This window comes from Gallus gallus, chromosome 11 (assembly GCF_016699485.2).
Source record: "Gallus gallus isolate bGalGal1 chromosome 11, bGalGal1.mat.broiler.GRCg7b, whole genome shotgun sequence".
In the NCBI taxonomy this organism is placed as follows: Eukaryota; Metazoa; Chordata; class Aves; order Galliformes; family Phasianidae; genus Gallus; species Gallus gallus.
The window spans coordinates 2,481,565-2,498,682 of record NC_052542.1 but is presented as its reverse complement, the minus strand read 5'-3'; the positions used below and the strand labels follow the sequence as shown (position 1 = coordinate 2,498,682).

At 47.0% G+C, this 17,118-nt stretch overlaps 1 protein-coding gene across 1 annotated transcript; it reads right to left on the bottom strand.

The window, feature by feature from the left end:
- Nucleotides 1-2,352: 2,352 nt before the first annotated feature.
- Nucleotides 2,353-17,046, bottom strand: HSF4 (heat shock transcription factor 4). The gene is made up of 13 exons (NM_001172374.3): nucleotides 16,924-17,046; nucleotides 14,448-14,556; nucleotides 13,552-13,679; nucleotides 12,474-12,598; nucleotides 10,920-10,995; nucleotides 9,380-9,444; nucleotides 8,203-8,302; nucleotides 7,793-7,917; nucleotides 5,969-6,193; nucleotides 5,178-5,283; nucleotides 4,774-4,839; nucleotides 3,704-3,791; nucleotides 2,353-2,549 (listed from the first exon to the last, which is right to left on the bottom strand). The coding sequence occupies exons 1-13, from the start codon at nucleotides 17,044-17,046 to the stop codon at nucleotides 2,353-2,355; spliced, it is 1,533 nt and encodes a 510-aa protein (NP_001165845.3).
- Between the last annotated feature and the right edge of the window lie 72 nt (nucleotides 17,047-17,118).

The window sequence follows — 17,118 nt, the reverse complement described above, 5'->3', positions numbered from 1 at the left end:
GCTTCTTCAGGAGTGGCTCTCAAGACTTTCCTGGAGGTTACCCTCTCTCCATCAAGATCCAAGCTCATGTTGACAGTAGAGCAAAAAGCCTAAAGAAAATCCCAGAAACCACTCAGGAGTGGAGCGGCTGCTCACAGTGCATGCAGTCTGTGTACCGCAGAGAAGTGCTGCAGTGTAAGGTGAAGCCAGGCCCCTCACTACTCGGGCTGCCCCTCCTTGCAAGTAGTTCTCCTGAGGTGGTTCATGTTTCAACCACAAACAGACACTCCAGTAAGGCATCCAAGCACATGTCCGACTTCAGGCATGTGACAGACTTCATAAAAATAAGGAAAACTACTCAGAAGTTTGAAGTTATACATGCACTTAGATACCTTACTGAACCCATATACATTCAGTGCTAACATGAAGGTTCAAAGAAAGACATAAAACTTGAAGGAGGATAACATACTCTGTTAGGTGAGAAGAGACACCACACAGCTTCCCATGAGAAAGGAAGCAAGCAGACCACAACTCAACAGATCTCCACTGCTGGAAGTGACAAAGTACAGTGCCAAGTGGGCTGATCTAGATGAACTCTCTAAGCACAGATCTGCCAAAAAAGAAACACTGTCCATGCTGTGCTCAAGAACACCAGCTAAATACCAGGCCAGTGGGGGCTGCCAGGTTTTTCCCTTAGTCCTGAACAGACAAATAGTGGATGGAATTAATTCAGAAGTTCTCATAACATCACTCTGCCAAGACAGTGCCTCCAGGGTGCTGATCTCTCCTCACAGCAGCCAGCTGGCAAAAATGAGTGTCTCTGTTCCCATCTGCTCACATGCTGATAAATGAATGGAGCAAAGGGCTGTGACAGGAAAGTCCATTTAAAATTTGCACATCTTATTTGGGACATTTTGAGCCTACATTCATCTGACCAAGTATATTCTTGAGTGGATGCTGCTTGACCATTCTAGATGCTTAGGAATACAATTTAGTACCAAGAATCATCACAGTAGTGAAAGTTGGCAGAGCAATTCTTCAAATGGCGTTGGCAAGGCTTATACCTCCCTGTCTAGGCCCTTGGAAGGCCTGAGTTAGGTTAATTTCCTGGGTCTGTCCCGCTGCATTTGGGTAGCTTTCTTAAGGAAAAACAACTCAATTAGAGGATACTGAGATAAATAATACGTTCTCATTAGAACTACAGCATAAAAAACAAAGCTCTGCTTTGTTGAGAAACTCAGTTGTCAGAAACCACATGGAAGAGGAAGATTAAATGGGCTTGTAGGGGCTGGTTTCAGATGCACAAAGGGCAGAAGAAAAGTCTTTGGGACACAGTGGAGTAACTCTTCTGCCTATGTTTGACACTGAGAAAGTACCTGAAGCTGAGAGTCCTTCTAAAAAGGGGCTCAAACCAATTAAATCAGTTCATCAGATTTCATACATTAATAAACCTACAGGCACATCTTCAGGGGAAATAGAGCAAGTCAAGGCCAAGGAAAAATACCACCGGACTGGACATGAAATATTTCTCCAGCACAAAAACCAGGAATACACCAGTCCTCTTTGGAAGTAAAAAACTGTGTGTGCAGAAGACTCCATCCCTTATTATAAGAATTAAAGCATGGGGTGCCCTGCCTTTATGTTGTAGAAGGTAAACTGGGGGGAAAAATAACCAACAACCCTTTCAACTCAGGATGGGATGTTGTGGGGTGTAGGATGCCTGCAGCTCCCCTGGGACCCAAAGACACCTTCATGGAGGGATCACTCAGGAAACTATCTTCAGCGCACCCTGAGGGAGCTTCATGTTCCTGCTCACCCTGGGAAGATAAGGGAGAGGCACAAATACATCCCATCAAAAACAGAAAATAGGTAATAAAATAATATTTTTAGAGCACTGGTCTGGCACTTAAAACTAATCTTCTACTGAAAAATTGGCATTCAGAAGGGTCATACATCTCTTAGCTGACCTGCGCTGCCCTACTAAAATCCAACAGTTTGCTGCCACAGACAACAGTTGGGATTGCTTTGTTCTGTGAGGTCCCTGATGAACTTTAAAGCTACTTTTCACTCCAATTTTCTTAAAAAGTTTGACACCTGTAAAAGCATTTTCAAGAAAAACAGCTCCCACCACATTCCCGCTCCATGTAGGAACAAGCACCAGAAGCAGCATTTTGTTCTAAAACTATTATCCTGGGCAAACACTGAGAGCCAGAGGCAGGGTGTGCAGTGCAACAGCTACTGACTGTTCCTATCTACTCAAAAAGTAAGGGCAAAACAACTCTCTTGTAGGTTTCTGAGTCACTTTTGTTTCTTTACATTCAAACCTGTGGATACTTGGGTGGGTGGGAGGGAGATAATGCCTTGAAAGCAACATCACTGGTTGTTATCAGTCGAAGAGCTCAGGTTTAAGGGGATATCCCCTTGGACACCCACAGAGGACAGATAGGAAGCCATGTTTTCAGATGGAACATACAGCGATGAACTTTCAGGTAAGCTGATGATGTCGTTTCCAAAGACTGACTGACGGTCAGTGAGGAACTGCTGGGAGCTTTCAAGAAGGACGTCTTTCCCTAGAAATGCAAACAGATGGCTGAAAACTCAGTCCCTGGAAGGCACATTACAGCATTTATGGAAGTAGCATTGAAAAGGGGCTAATTCCTGCTGCACTAGGAGGAGATGGACCTTGATCAAGGCAAAAAGTGCTCAGGAAGGCTTGAGTGCAGGGGTTCAATCCAAAGCCCATTAAGATCTGTGGAAGTCTTTCCAGGTGGCCTAGCTGGGTTCTGCCTGAATACTGAGATGCCTTAGACACCGAGAAGTGGGTAAGAGACACTTCTCTCTCACTCTAGAACTGTCTGTTTTCCTTGTTTTTGCAGTAGGAGACCTTTGCCAATTGCCTCGTTATTCCAGCATCACACTCTGTGTGGACAAGAAAGGCTTTGCTTTTCTTGAAGATGCTCCCCTTGTGTTGTTCAGCCCCAACCTGCTGAATAATTCTCTCCAGCGTTGCTGGGCATTAATGCTTTTGTTGCTCATGCAAGATGCTGAGCTTAAGGTGGAGGCTGGAAGTCTGTGAACTACACATCAAAAGCCTGCAGTAGTTGGGAGCAGGTGGCAATGGCACCTCAACAAAGCTTGTTAGTTTCTTTCAGGTCTGTGAAATGAAAATCATAACATACCACTATTCCAAGGCCAAGAAAACACTTCTGGATTCATACCAAAAGTCAATGACATACTTTTTCAGAATCAGTAAGTGGGGATGGGATGTTCAGCTGAACGTTTCCCTTGAGGAGTGGTAAAAAAAAAAGGTCTGGTGGAAAAGAGAGATGCTGCTGATAGCTATGGGATTTGCCCCTGGAGCAGAAGCCATAGGAAACACAAGGCCCATGCAGGTCTTTCCACCCCAACAGTTCACTTAGTTTGCCACGTTGTTCCTAGGTGGTAAGGAACAGGCAGAGAAAACAGTGCAGAATTAATGACAGATTTGATGTGGACCCAAGCAGGAACAGAGGTCATTTGGTTACATTTAATCTCAATTTATTTCCCATTCTTTTGCCTCTTCTCAGTAACTAACTCAGTAGTTCTTGCTGATGGCAGTCATGAAAGTGAAACAACCCTCCAGGTGGCAAATGGTTAGTGCTGGGCTCAGCATGCAGCTGCTGATGCAAGAACACCTTAATTACAACCCCATCCCCAAGTCGGCAGGAGTTGCCAGTGCTCCTACCTGGGCAGGCACTGCTGAATGATGGGTTGAACACTTTTGAGTTCAGCTCAGTTGCATTCTTCTCCAGATCGACCGTGAGCCGCTGCATCTTGATGCAAAAATACAAACTATGATGTACAGTTATACAAAGACAAGGCAGCTTGTTAGACCTAGGCCACTTCTGATAATCACCATTTTACTGATTCTGTGTACCATCCGCCAGCAACGTGTGCTGTGCTCCCCACCCTGCCTCTTCCGAACTCATCTGCTGATAGAGGTGCAATCCCCTGCTAGCACTGAAGCTCACATCATATGAGAAGGCCAGGCTGGTGCTGCTGCAGCTGCACCAAGCAAACCCACCGTCCTCTGCAGCAACAAACACAAGAAGTTTTTCTTTCCCTTTTCTCGTGGTTATCTTTATGTAAAACCAGCTTTCAGGTTTTGGTACACTCATAGTTTTCTGCAGGACTCACAAGGCTGAGGGTGGGCTGCACCCTTAGGTGCTGCAAAATTCAGTGGACATGAGGACTGAAGCATTGAGTACTGCAGCTTCCTTTCAGCAATCCATTTTAAGACACCCCTCGCTGCCAGGACTTGCAAATACTACCTGTCTCTGCAGAGGCCCCCAGGAAATGGGATTACCTTGTACATTCCAAATTATTAAACCCAAACCTACAAAGGCAAGTGATATCACAAAGGAGGTTTAGAGACTTCTGGCATTTCGTTAGAACAGATCGCACTTTGCATATCTGTAGACATGGCAGAAACACTCAATCTTTATCCTACCCGACTGGCAGGGAGGGCTCTGAGAAACCACCCCCAGTCACAGAGGGCAGAAAAATAGTTGAGAACCTCACGTCTCCTTCACTTTTTATTTAATCACCATATTCACTTTAGGAATGTCTGCATTGGCATCAATTCCCAACAAATAACACCAAACTGGATTTCTCCTTATTTCTTCCATGTGTGTGCATTACCACGCTCTCTGCTCTGGCTACACCATAGCATTTCTTCAGCTAGGTCCAAGCTCTGCGTACAGGAAATTCTGCCGCATGTTTACATGAGTGTTATCTCAGAAATCTCTCTCTTACCGGAGACAGACTGGCTTCCATTTCAGCCAAATTGCACTCACTCATTGGTAAATTGGGATTGAAGACCTGTTTGGAAAAATACACCGTGAGGGCATGGAACACACATCAATTTTGCAGAAGTCTGAGCAATTGGGGAAGGGAGCTGTGATCTGAGGTACAGTTCTATGATTCATTCTCACTCAGTTGCACCGAGGGAGAAAAGTGTGTCAGTAACAGGAAAACACCTCCTAACGAGACGTAGGAAACAGAAACGAGCAGAGCCAGTGGCAGAGGGCTACTTGAGAACAAGCACCACAGCCCATCCATCCCACAGCCCCATCCATCCCACAGCGCCATCCATTGCACAGCCCCATTTGTCCCACAGCCCCACCAGGTCCCTCCCTGCTGCCCAGGGCTGCACTCACATCCAGGAGGCCAGCAGGCTCCAGGCCATACTGCTGGCTCCTCAGCAGCAGCTGCAGCCCCTCCAGGCTCCAGTCGGGGCCCTCCAGTGGGTCTGAAATATCTGTTCTGATGAAACATGAGGGAAAACATTGTCATAGGTGATGCTTGCATGGATACAAAGCAGAGCTAAGCAGCCTCCATATATTTTAATGGAGTTCAATCCAGCCAGCAATCAGTCACAAGCGGTGTTCCCCAGGGGTCAGTGCTGGGGCCTGTTCAATATCTTTACTTATGATATGGATGAGGGGATGGAGTACAACCTTGGTAAGTTTGCAGATGACATCAAGTTGGGAGGAAGGAATTGGCTGAGCCAATTGGATGAGGTTCAACAAGACCAAGTGGTGGGTTCTGCATTTCAGTCACAACATCCCCATGCATTGCTACAGGGCTGGGGCAGAGCAGCTGGAAAGCTGCAGAGGGAAAGGATCTGGGGGCGTGAGATGACAGCCAGCTGAACTGAGCCATGGGATGTGGTTAGCGGGCATGCTGGGGGTGGGCTGGGGTTGGACTTGGGGATCTCATAGATCCAAGAGCCCACTGTCACCCTCAGTTCATGTAATTTCAGCTGCATTAATCCCAGAAATATACCCTAGCAGAGCATGAAGGGGATGGGCATGACAGCCAGCAAGTGAGAGAACTCTCCTGGGTGCAGGACAGAGTTCACTAGTTGCACTGGGTGATTAAAGTCAGCCTCCCTTTCCCCCAGTAATGGGAAGAGCTGTGGAACACGTGGGGCTGCAGCTCTCCTTACCTGTCCAGCAGTGTCCTCCTGCCTCTCCTCTCGGGGGGCTGTGACGTCCCTGGGGGGGCCACCCCACAGCTCCCTTTGCCCTCCAGGACAGACTGCACCATGGCAACTGGAAGCACAGGGGGCTCAGGGCAGGCCCGGCAGCCAGACAGTGGGATGTCGGGTTCATTGGTGGCCTTCACCCCGGGGCTTGCTGGCTCCTCCTTGATCAGCATGAGGCACTTCTCCCTGCGGCAGAGAGAACACTTAGTCCCACACACACTGCTCCATGTCACTGGGAAGGGCAGCAGGAGCTGCTAGTACCTGGGAAGTGCTATGCAGTAAAGGATCTTTCTACACAGAAGGGCTGTAAAGAGGTTGGAACAGGCTGCCCAGGATGGTGGTGGAGTCACCATCCCTGGAGGTGTTCAAGAAATCTTGAGATGCTGTACTGAGGGACATGGTTTAGTGAGAAATATTGCTGGGAGGTGGACGGTTGGACTGGATGATCTTGGAGGTTTTTTCCAGCCTTGGTGATTCTATGATTCTGTGATTCTATGATCAGAAACATGCTCAGCTGGAATGTCTTCAGTCACTACATCAGTCATGGTTATAATGAATTTACCCTAGTAGACTGTCTTGCAAATACAGAAAATACACTTTCACACGTTCATCACTCTTCAGATGAGTATTGGTCTCGATACAGGTAAGCAGGCACTAGCTGGAGAGAGACCACAGATAAGGAGAAGTCTCCATCCTGGAAATAGGAATGGGATCGGTGAGACCTCACCATCTGGAGCCAGCATTGGACCAGCGAGCTACCCAGAAAAACCCAGTGACAGAGGTCAGGATCCTGTGGCCAGTCAGGATTTGGAACAGAAGCTATTGGGATATGACAGCCCCAGCCAGATGGTTACTTGTTTGGAAGCAGAGGTTTGCCTTTTTGCAGCGGGAGCACTCCATGCTGTTCCTATCAGACATATGACACTGGAGGCTCAAACATTATAACTTCCCACATCAAAACTTACTCTGTGCTACTGACAGAAAACTTTCCAGCTTCCTATGAATCTGTGCAGCTGCAGCCAGTGGCACACAGACCAACAGGCACAGAGCATGGGAAGTCACACCTGTATTATTTTACATCCCTGACAGACCAGCTCCACTGTGAGAACACGTCCCACGTATGGGATGGTATGTGACACTACACAGCCTTCCCCACCATTTGTTTTTAGATCATCTTTTCTTCTTGTGGTGGAAGCTCACATTGCTGCTGCAGTGCCACACTCCTGAGGGGCTGCACAGACACAACATGGATCAGAGGCCACCAGATGGCACTCAGAAATTAGCTGAGATCAACAATGCCAGCTGAAGGCTACATGAGTTTCCTTCTGCTTCAGAAAGGCCTTTCAGCACAGTTTTTAACTGGATGCTTAAATGCTTCTAGCTACTTTTATGGGGATGATCTCAATTATTAGGTGGATTTACAGGCAGTTCCTAGGGTCAGTTTCTTGCCTCTACGCCTGAGAAACTGTTTCCACGACTCACCAGTCTGCTTAGTTTCCACTGACATCATTGTGTAGCTGTTCTGATACCAGCCCCAAATATGCTGCACGTCTGCAGCAGGAAGAGATAAGCACTAAAATGCCCCTGCATTCAATTCTTAAGTCACTGGGACCTCTTCACAGAAAAGATGTCAAACATCGGAAGTCATGATGCAGCCCTTCTGTTCTCATTAGCAGAAAGATGTACAGTTTGATTTGGTTTCTTCCTTGTCAAAGTAAGAGGAAACTTTCTCAACAAGTACCGATATGCCCCATTCTCTTTGTTTTTACACACAAACACATTTACCTGTCATTATCAGGAGGGGACTGCATATTCATTAAGCTGGATTGTGATGCTTCAGTAACATCAGATATGATGGGTCCTGCAGCCACCGCAGGGCTGTGCAAACAGGAGGTGGGTTCTGTCGATGGCTGAGGGGAAAGCAAAAGGAAAACAGATTTCTCTTTCTGAGGCAGTAAAGAGCAGCAGTAAGTTAGCTGGTTCTCCATGGGCCCAAGAGGGGGAGAGACAGCTGGTTTCATCCAGCTCCATCTTCCAGAACTCCTGCCCAAGCAAGGACCGAGTGAATGCTGCTCTGCTTTGCAAATCTCTTCTTCACTATCACACTCTCACCAAGCTCCTTACTCTAGTAACCATATTATTGCTTCAGACATTCCCCCCTGCATGGCCAAAGAAACCCTCCGAAGTACACCCACCGACTGTATGAAATAGGCGTCATGGAGAGCATCTGCAGACAAATGTCGGCTGAACTTGGACACCTGCGGAGCTGACAACCCACTGTCAAGCATCAGAGGCCTGGAAGAGAAACAAGAGGTTTGTTGTCCCAGTATGTACCAACCAGCCAGTCCCTGGCTGCTCATACAAGCAACAGCTTTCAGCCAAGGGTTGGTTCCCCGGCTGCTTTTTATTTCCTCAGCTGTAATGTACGCCCTGTTCAGTGTGACAGAGCAGGAAGGGGAGCAGTGGTCTCAGAGGACATCACCATTAAAAAGGGCCTTTAGAAGCCATGCAGAGAAAAGAAGGTCTGAGTCTTACAGATCTTACTCAAAAGAGGGGAGTGAAATATATAGAGCACAACTTCTTTCCCACGTAAGGAAGAAACAATGGCAATACCCGTACCTACAGTCAGAGCTGGCTGCGGAGGATGCAAACCTGAAGCTTAGGATACGCCCTCCCAGAGTCCCCAGACCGCTCTTTGCACAAATAATTTTGAAATGATTTACAAACTTAATAGATTTCTGTAACTTGCAGTGAGGAAAGCCTTATGCCTCAGCAACATTATACATTTTTCCATTCTGGAGTTTTGCTCTGCAGCCTTATGCACAGGTATTCACAGTGCTACCAGCACATACATTGCACTGAGGTGTCTTGGAGACAGACCTTTGTGTTTCCAATGAAGCAGAAGCACAGCGCCGTGCAAACTGCAGCTGGGTTGTATTGGTGGTATCCCTCTTTGTAAAGAGGCCAACACATTTGCTGTGACAATCATTCTGTGCACTTCTGCCCTGCTCAGCACAGTCTCTCACTAATGGTTTGATTTTTTTTCACAGCAGTGGTCTATGACAGCTGCCCAGCCCTGCTCCCATTAACAAGTAGAAAAATGGTTGCCCGTAGGACCAGCATGGGGGCCCTGCCCTTTCTTCTCCCACTGGTGACTGTTTCCATCTTTCCCAAATAGAGGTCATGAGCTGACACAGTGCTTCTCTACAGCCCACTGAATGGGGCATGTCAGCAGGTCTGACTCGGCAGTTCAGCCCATTCATTCTCCATCACCATGGTGCCTGGTCCGGTGACCGCCCGCCTGCGCAAGCTGAGCTTGTGCTTTTAGCAAGGGGGCAGCATTATGCGCGCGCCCCACACGAGGGTACTTACAGCTTCCTCTTTATCCCAGCGCTGCCAGAGCTTGATTGGAGCTGGCCAAACAGAAACTGAATCAGCTGTCAGGAGAGATCACAGTCTGGTGTTAATCAGCAGTGATTCAGCACTCCTCGCTCCCATCTCATACATCCCTCCCTCCTGACACCACCCCAAACCCGGGAGCAGCCATGAAATACGGGAGCCAAATTGCAGGAGGAAGCCTGAAATAGGACTCCGGGACAATGTCAGCCCGCTGCGCATGAAGGCCGCAGGTTGCACATGCTCAGAGATCTCATGCCGATGCATGCAGAACACCAGAAGCCCTATCCAGTAGGGGACCATGCGTGTGGAGGTACCCAATCAAACAGTGGATCGGGCTGCCCAGGGTTGGGGGAGTCACTGTCCGCAGAGGTGGTCAAGAACTGCAGAGGTGTGGCACTGAGTGACATGGTCAGTGGGAAATACCAGTGCTAGGTGGACAGCTGGACTAGATGATCTTAGAGGTCTTTTCCAACCTTCATGATTCTGTGATTTCTAGGCCTGGAGTGAGATTTGGCCTCTCCAAAGCCCTCCATGAAATCTAATAAGGACTTTGCAAGTGAAAGAAGAAAGCTCCCAGAGGACACCCCGGACCCTGGAGGGAGGTCTCTGCTCTTTTGGTTGAGTGTTTCAGCCCTGTGAAGTTCAGCGCTGATAAAACTGACAACAACAAGGATGGCTTTGGAGAGGAATCACTTAGCAACATATTCCCAGGTCAGCTCGAGCTAAAGCTCTGCTTTGACCTCCTAACAAAGAGAGCATTATTATGATACACCACAGCTGCCTCTTACTCACTGCTAAATGTAACAAAACAGAGTTGCATAAATGCCTCTACAATGAGCAGAGTGGCTGGTCTGGCCTCAGAGCTGGAGGAAGGTTGGACAGCCTCGTGCATTTCCACCCAGTCCTATGACTGATGCTACGTGAGGGTCAGAATATGGCCCTGGGGGCACTGGGAAATGTGACATGCTCAGTCACAAAAGCACCATACTGAGACCACTGGAGAGGCCTCTTCTGAGCAGATCACACTAGAGTTTAAGGGAGATAGCTCCTTTATATTGTCAAAATGTTGAAGGTGACCACTGAGGAAAAGGCTAGCCAGTTCAGTGCTAGCAATGTGGGGAGGAAAGGCTTGGGAAGCCTGAAGGCATCAACACTACCAGAACAAGGACAGTATCATAGAGAGCAGTCAGTGCCAATGCCACCAGAATAAGGATGGTATCACACAGGGCAGTCAGTGAGGGCTGTGCTCTCCTGTTCAAGACTTGGACTGAAGAGTGACTTCTAACATCACAGCATGGACTGTCAGTGAAATGAAAATCTTAGAGCAAAAGTTGCTCCATGCATTGTTAATGACCATTGCCCACAGGACATGTAGGAGTGTCATGCAATTAGAAAGAAAGAAAAACACACATACTGTGGTATCAGAGTGTGGAGAAGATGATGGGACAAGAAAAATCAAGAGGAGGACACACACTGTGCAGTCCATGTGAGTTTTGCTTTGTATGATCACTACCTTGTTGATCACCTTCTGTTGCTGTGAGTGGTTCTGCCGCAGAGAAACAACCTCCCTCCAAAGGACTTCATTTTGCCTGAAAGTGAAACAGAAATGTCCTCTGATCATAGAAACATCCCAACAGCCCACGGTGCTACCACGATGCACAGCACTGAGCTCAGCAAAAGTCTCACGTTGGGTTATTGCAGACTTTGGCACTTTGCAGGTGCCCAGCCACAGTCACATCATTCCTTTCCTTGTTTTTCCTCAATTTCAGAACTAGACCAAAATTTGGAGGAGAAACGAATAAAAAGAAGCCACTATATGTATGGAAGGATAACAGGAGGGCACATTTGTATGTTTTTTGTGTGAAATTTTTGGGCCAAACTCTGAATCCCTGTCAGTTCTGTGCTGCAAATGGCTTTGCCAGCAAATTTATCTCAAGTGTATGAATGCAAAAAAAACTATCAGGCCAGCAAAAGCTATTATATGGGTATAATTTATAAATACTTTCTTTACACATCCTTTGAGTGGTAATAGTCTATCTAGTGCGGATTGATGCTACAGCTGGGAAGATAAGGTCTGTGGCTTGAAATAACAAAGTAGCTACCCCTACATAGCAGCTTGTACAGCAGGAGTCCCTGATAGAATTCCTTAAAAATTAAGTAAGAAACAAGCCTAGAGCGAAACTTCTTTTATTTCTACTGTACTTGTATTTCACAGTGTGATTTCACACACATACTAAGTGTGGGAAGCATTATAAATTGAGGAAGGATTAAAGGATGAGCTATCGCACTCAGGCAGCTGGGAAGTCAGGCGACCACATGCAAGAAGTACAGCATACACCTTTCTTGCTCTTACACGTCAGAGAGAGGGGCCCAGAGATGTAAATGCTACAGCTGCCCTTGTGTCCTTACATTCTTTTGGCTGGCCATATGTATCAGATGTGGAGGATAACAGGGACAGATTTCTGACTTTACATAGTTGGATGTAGTACCACTGCATTTCTGCCAAAGACTCTCCTAGGTTTGACACTGTGTCACATATCTCTTTCTGCCTTCACTTCTATCTGGAGGAAACACAGTTATGTCAGTCTCCAATACTCATCCTTCCTGTGTGGCTTCCTCTGTGCTTATCGCATCTGTAAAGGGAAAATATGGATGAAGAGATAATGTCTACCTGTCATAGAAGACAGAGGGGCTAAGGATTAATTTGTATACTGTAGCTCACTGGGAGCTCTGCACAGAAATCCACAAGTTATTGTCTCAGCGGATCCAGACCCTCTGGCCAAAATGGAGGTCAGCTGTTCAGATGCAGCAGGCCCTACTGCAGCACTCTGAAGGTATATTCCTGCATCAGTGTTTGCTCTGTTCATACTTAAAGCTAAGAAGATACATAAATAACACAAACTCATTTTTTCAAAGTTAGGATATTTAAGCAAAGAGAAGATTCTTAGCTCAGTATGTGCTCCCTGGGAAGCAGCTGCACTAGGCTCCTTCTTTCAAGCATTCCCCAAGACCATCTGTCAAGAAGCAAATGTCTGCAAAAAAGCAGCCCAAGTAGGATTCAACTCACTGCTTCATGTCCTGCATTTGGCACTCCATGTTCTCCTGCTGACTTTTCAGTATCTGTACCTCATATAGCAACCTGCTGAGGTCCTCCTGGCGCATCTTGGTCTCCTCACTTTTTACTACTGACACCTAAGGAATTAAAAGACAGAAGTGGATTTCACCAGCACCAGAAGGGCTGTGGACAAATAGGGCAATGGCTGCGGCTCAGGGGCAGGACTCCCAAAGCCAGATGGGTATGCTGGCATACACGGGGAGGCAACGTGTTCACAAGAGTCTGGGTATTACTGCAAGGGCCAATGAGATAAAATGCAACAGAGAGCAGGAAAAGTGCTTCCATATAGAGGGCTGCTGGCAGCAGGATATTGTCCACTAAGGATGTATTTCAAAACAGCTTGGAAAAAAAAAGGTACTTTGAGGAACAGGAACGTACTGAACTACGTCATTTGATTAATTATTTCAATTTTATATAACTGTAGAGACCCTGAATCCAACCTCATTCTTTACAGGAATAAACCTGTGGAACAATTTTGAAGCGATACATTACACTTGGATTTCCAGGATGTTTTTGTTGTAGTTACTTTCTGAAGTCAATAGGCTAATTCAGTAAGAGAACAGCCCTTCTTGGAGGCTAAGAACTGGTTAAAAGACAGCAAACAGGTGGCAGGAGTAGGTTATTGTTATAAAGCAACAGGAGGGGAGTGCTGGAGGATCCAGGAAGAGATGTGTCATACTGATCTAGAAAAGGAGACAATGATTCAAAATGACAGAATGGTCAGAAGCAAGCCTGGTTACACAGCACAAAGATCTGTGGCACCGGGCAATGGAGCAAAACAAACCAACAGCTGGTGACAGCTAAGCCCTGCATTCAGAGGACCCTTGCCCCAACTGAATGTACAACCCAGGCTAGAAACCACATTGCAAGGTGATGTTTGAGTTATGCTGAGCAGTCCACAGCATGCCAGTCTGTGCTCCAAAAAAACAAATTTGCCTCTGGAGAACTGTCAAGAGAGGAAAGCAGCTGTGGCAGAATCCACACAACAAACACGTCTCAATCACAGAGCCTCCAACCCAGTGCCCCTCACCTTCCTCTTGATGTGCTCCAGGAGGTGCTCATGGCCCTGCAGGAAACAGAGGTGCTGGAACTCAGTGTCGTCCCGCTCGGGCTTGACCAGCCCCCCCTGCTCAATGTTCACCACCTTCCTGAAGCCATCTGTGTGGAAAGGGTGTGGGTGAAGAGTCAGTGGGCCCATGTTCTCCTCCTGGCCTCCACCAGAAGTGAGGGATATCTATGCTGGATACCTCTTTGAAGTTCTACAAAGGTTTCTACACCACATCTACCCCTCCTCAAGACTGGCCTCGTATTCAGAACAGTGCTATTGTATGCTTAAATTGCAAAGGGAAAACTTTACTGAGGAACTTACAGAGTAGTGACTGAAAAAAAGTAGCACTTCAACATATTTCATACAAACATGGTCTAGGTGTTGCTAGCAGCTACATGCAAGCCTCTTCTTTGAGGTGAATGTGCCCAATTAGGACGGTTTGCTGGGTGAAATGCTGTCCAACCTTAGCTGAGCAATATGGCTGTGAAAACAGATAAGCTGTTGGTACACTACTCTCAAAGGAAGCTGTTTCTGAGGGAGCTTTTGTGATACTGAGCCGCCGGTAAAAGCCCCATATGGTGATTAAACCGATCAAGGAAAGCAGAGAACTTGATAGCTGAAATTTCTTAGCCACAGCTTAGCTAACAGAAATATCATGGGAAAACCTATGGAAGAATCTATAGATCTTCTATACAAGAATTTCACTTCCCTGGGGTCTAAGAGGGATGTCCTTTTTGGCAAAATCAATAATGTCACAGTAATGTGTATAGGTGGGCACCCAGTGTTTCTATCTACAATTCCCTTCCATGCTTCCTACCCCAGCCTTGCTTTCTCTCACTCTCCCCCTATCCCGTGAGACCCATGCAGGTTGAACTTACACATGTTCAGCTGCCGGACAAAACTGGCCATGTTGTTGTGTTTGAAATACTTGGGCAGCACCTCTTTGGCAAAGCGTCCTTGGTCAAACACATGGAAACTGGTGCCATTCTGCAAAGGCAATAAGGACAGAGGCAGTCAGAAGACTGCAGGAGGAGGCCAGGAGGAGGTGGTTCCCTCAGGTCCTACAGCAGGACTAGTTATGCTCTGTTACCTTGAAGCTGCAAAGAGTGACAGCAACTTTCAGTGAATGATGTTCCCCTTTCAGTACTGGCACAGCCGCATTTTTGATCCTTTTTGACTGCTTGTTCAGAACCTTAGGTGTGAGAAAAAATCTACAGGCTTTTACATCCCAAGCACTCATAGCTCAGGATTGCAGCCCTTTCTTCTGTGGACCTCACAGAAAGACACTGGTGTCTGGGGAAGGTCTTTGAAAGTGGAAATTACCATTACAGTCGATGAAGGTGCTGACGCAGGTCTGTCTGTGAACCGCCTGCCCCAGAGCACAGCAGCCCTGGAGGGAGCACTGCCTGGAGATGTGGCACAAGAACACAGCAAAGCGTGAAATCCTTGGGGATACCGCTCTGATGCAGAAGCTCTACACACCTTCTCTGGGTAATTTTTGAAAGCACACAGTCACAAGGGCAGCCACAAACTTGGCTGAATATGGCATAAAGTTTTAGCAGTTGTGCTTTAACAGTTCAGGCTAGGAACATGCATTTTAACTTGCTAAAAGGGCCGTTTCTGAGGATGCATCACCAGGATTCATGACTGCAAAACAGAGCAAACCAGTCTGGGATCAACGGCAGACAGGCTCACTGCAGCCCACATGCCTTCCCTGCTGGCCTCCTACCTGCTGGCAGGTAAGCTGTTGCAGAAAGGACCTGGTGGACACACCACACTACAGCTGCCCTGAAATGTTCTGCAAACATGAATCCACATCACCTTCTTAAGGGACAGAAGAACTGGCAATGCATTTTCACCTGGGTCCTGCCATGTACCCACCACCCACTACACACTCCCACTGGCATACAGTGCCAATTCCCTGTGTGCTCAGGCCCTTCTGCCTGCTCTAGCAATTAACCCTGCATGCTCACAACACACAACCCTGCTTCTTGCCTCAACAGTGTCCTCTAACCATCACCAGGGTCCTTCCTACTGATCCTTGCCGCACAGAGCAGAAGCAAAACTGGCCAAGTGCTTAGGAGATTCACTAACAATCTGCCCATCAATCTTGGCAGATGCATGTCCCTACTGGTTTTGACAGACCAACAGGGCAGAGACCCTCTGCCATGTGGCAGTTTATTTGACCACTCCTTACAGGTCCTATTTATCAACAGCTCTGACTACATCTAGAAATCTTAGCAAAGCTTGCAGCCCCTCAGCTCTAACAGCACTGACAGGGAGAAAGATGCAACATGGGAATCTCAGACATCTGCAGATGATCTTAGAGATCTTTCCCAACATTAAATGATACTATGATTCTCTGATCTAGAAGCCTTACCAAAGAAAACAGCCATCTGGCTGCAGGAAAGCAGAGCATGGTGATGGAAGATCCAAAATAATAGCTAACCTGGAACTGACATCAGGAATACTGCACATGTAACACAGAGTGGACTGCTTATATACACTAATATTTAGTTAGAAAAACCTTATTTTAAAATGCAATGGTGCCAAGTGGTGTGGTCATGCACTACCAACTTCAGAAAGCCCTGAATAACAACACAGCTTAAATTCCATCTAAGGTTTTGAATGAAAGCTGTAGTGGACACAAGCACGTGGCAAAAATACTGCTTCAGGCTTCCCGCCCCCCCCCCCCCCCCCCCCCTTTTAAATCTGCTTTTGTAATAGATGCCTTCTTTCAGAGGCCATGTTCGTGCACACAACTGATCTGATAGCTCCCTGCTGGAGACAAATCACGGCATTATTTGCAGCAAGCCTTACTCGGGTCAAAAGCACAATGTGGTTTCAAAACACTTTATGAGAGGGACAGATGAATCATTTTTATCCACTGATTGCACTTAAGTAAATTAAAGCTCCGGAGATAAATAAGAAGCCAAACCAAAGCAATCTATCACTGGAGGATTGGTGCAGACAAATATACACACATCACCATAGCCATCACATGAACCAGCTGAAAAGGTGAGTGAAGTTCTGGGCAATTGCTGGGCAATTTAAAGTTCCAATCTGAGATCCATTTATGTTTCAGCTTGTGGTCTGAGGGCTCCTTATGGCAGCCTGCTGCCTGCTACCACAGCACTGGGGAAAGGCTGCTAAGAGCCTTGTGAAATCGCTTGTGAAATCACCCAGCCATCACTGAAATCCTTCAACGGCTTTGCACCTTTTCCAGAAAACTTTGGGGAACTGAAGCAAGGTAAAAACCTTTTCTCTCCTAAAGAGTCTGGGTTTTTTAGAGGATTTGGTTTTAAGACACCCATTAAAGCACTCGAAGTGAAACCCAGCATTGGCTGCACATACCGTACTCCAGCAGATGAGGTGGTTTGTTTCAGGATCTTCCACCAGCGTCCAGAGCTTGGTTAGGAAGGCTGGCACATTGCTGGTGTAGCCATCCATCACCAGGGAGCCAGGTGAATCCTGCATAGCTTTCCAGTGTCCCAGCTACACTGACCCCATCGCTGTCAGCGTGACAGTCTCCCTGCACATGCATGTGTC

Coding starts and splice junctions, on each gene's coding strand:
- HSF4 (NM_001172374.3), bottom strand. CDS start 17,046: ATGCAGGATTCACCTGGCTCCCTGGTGATGGATGGCTACACCAGCAAT. Junction 9,445..10,919: donor AACAGAAGGTGATCAACAAG/GTAGTGATCATA, acceptor CTCTCCTGACAG/CTGATTCAGTTTCTGTTTGG. Junction 2,550..3,703: donor ATTCAGCAGTGCCTGCCCAG/GTAGGAGCACTG, acceptor TTGCATTTCTAG/GGAAAGACGTCCTTCTTGAA.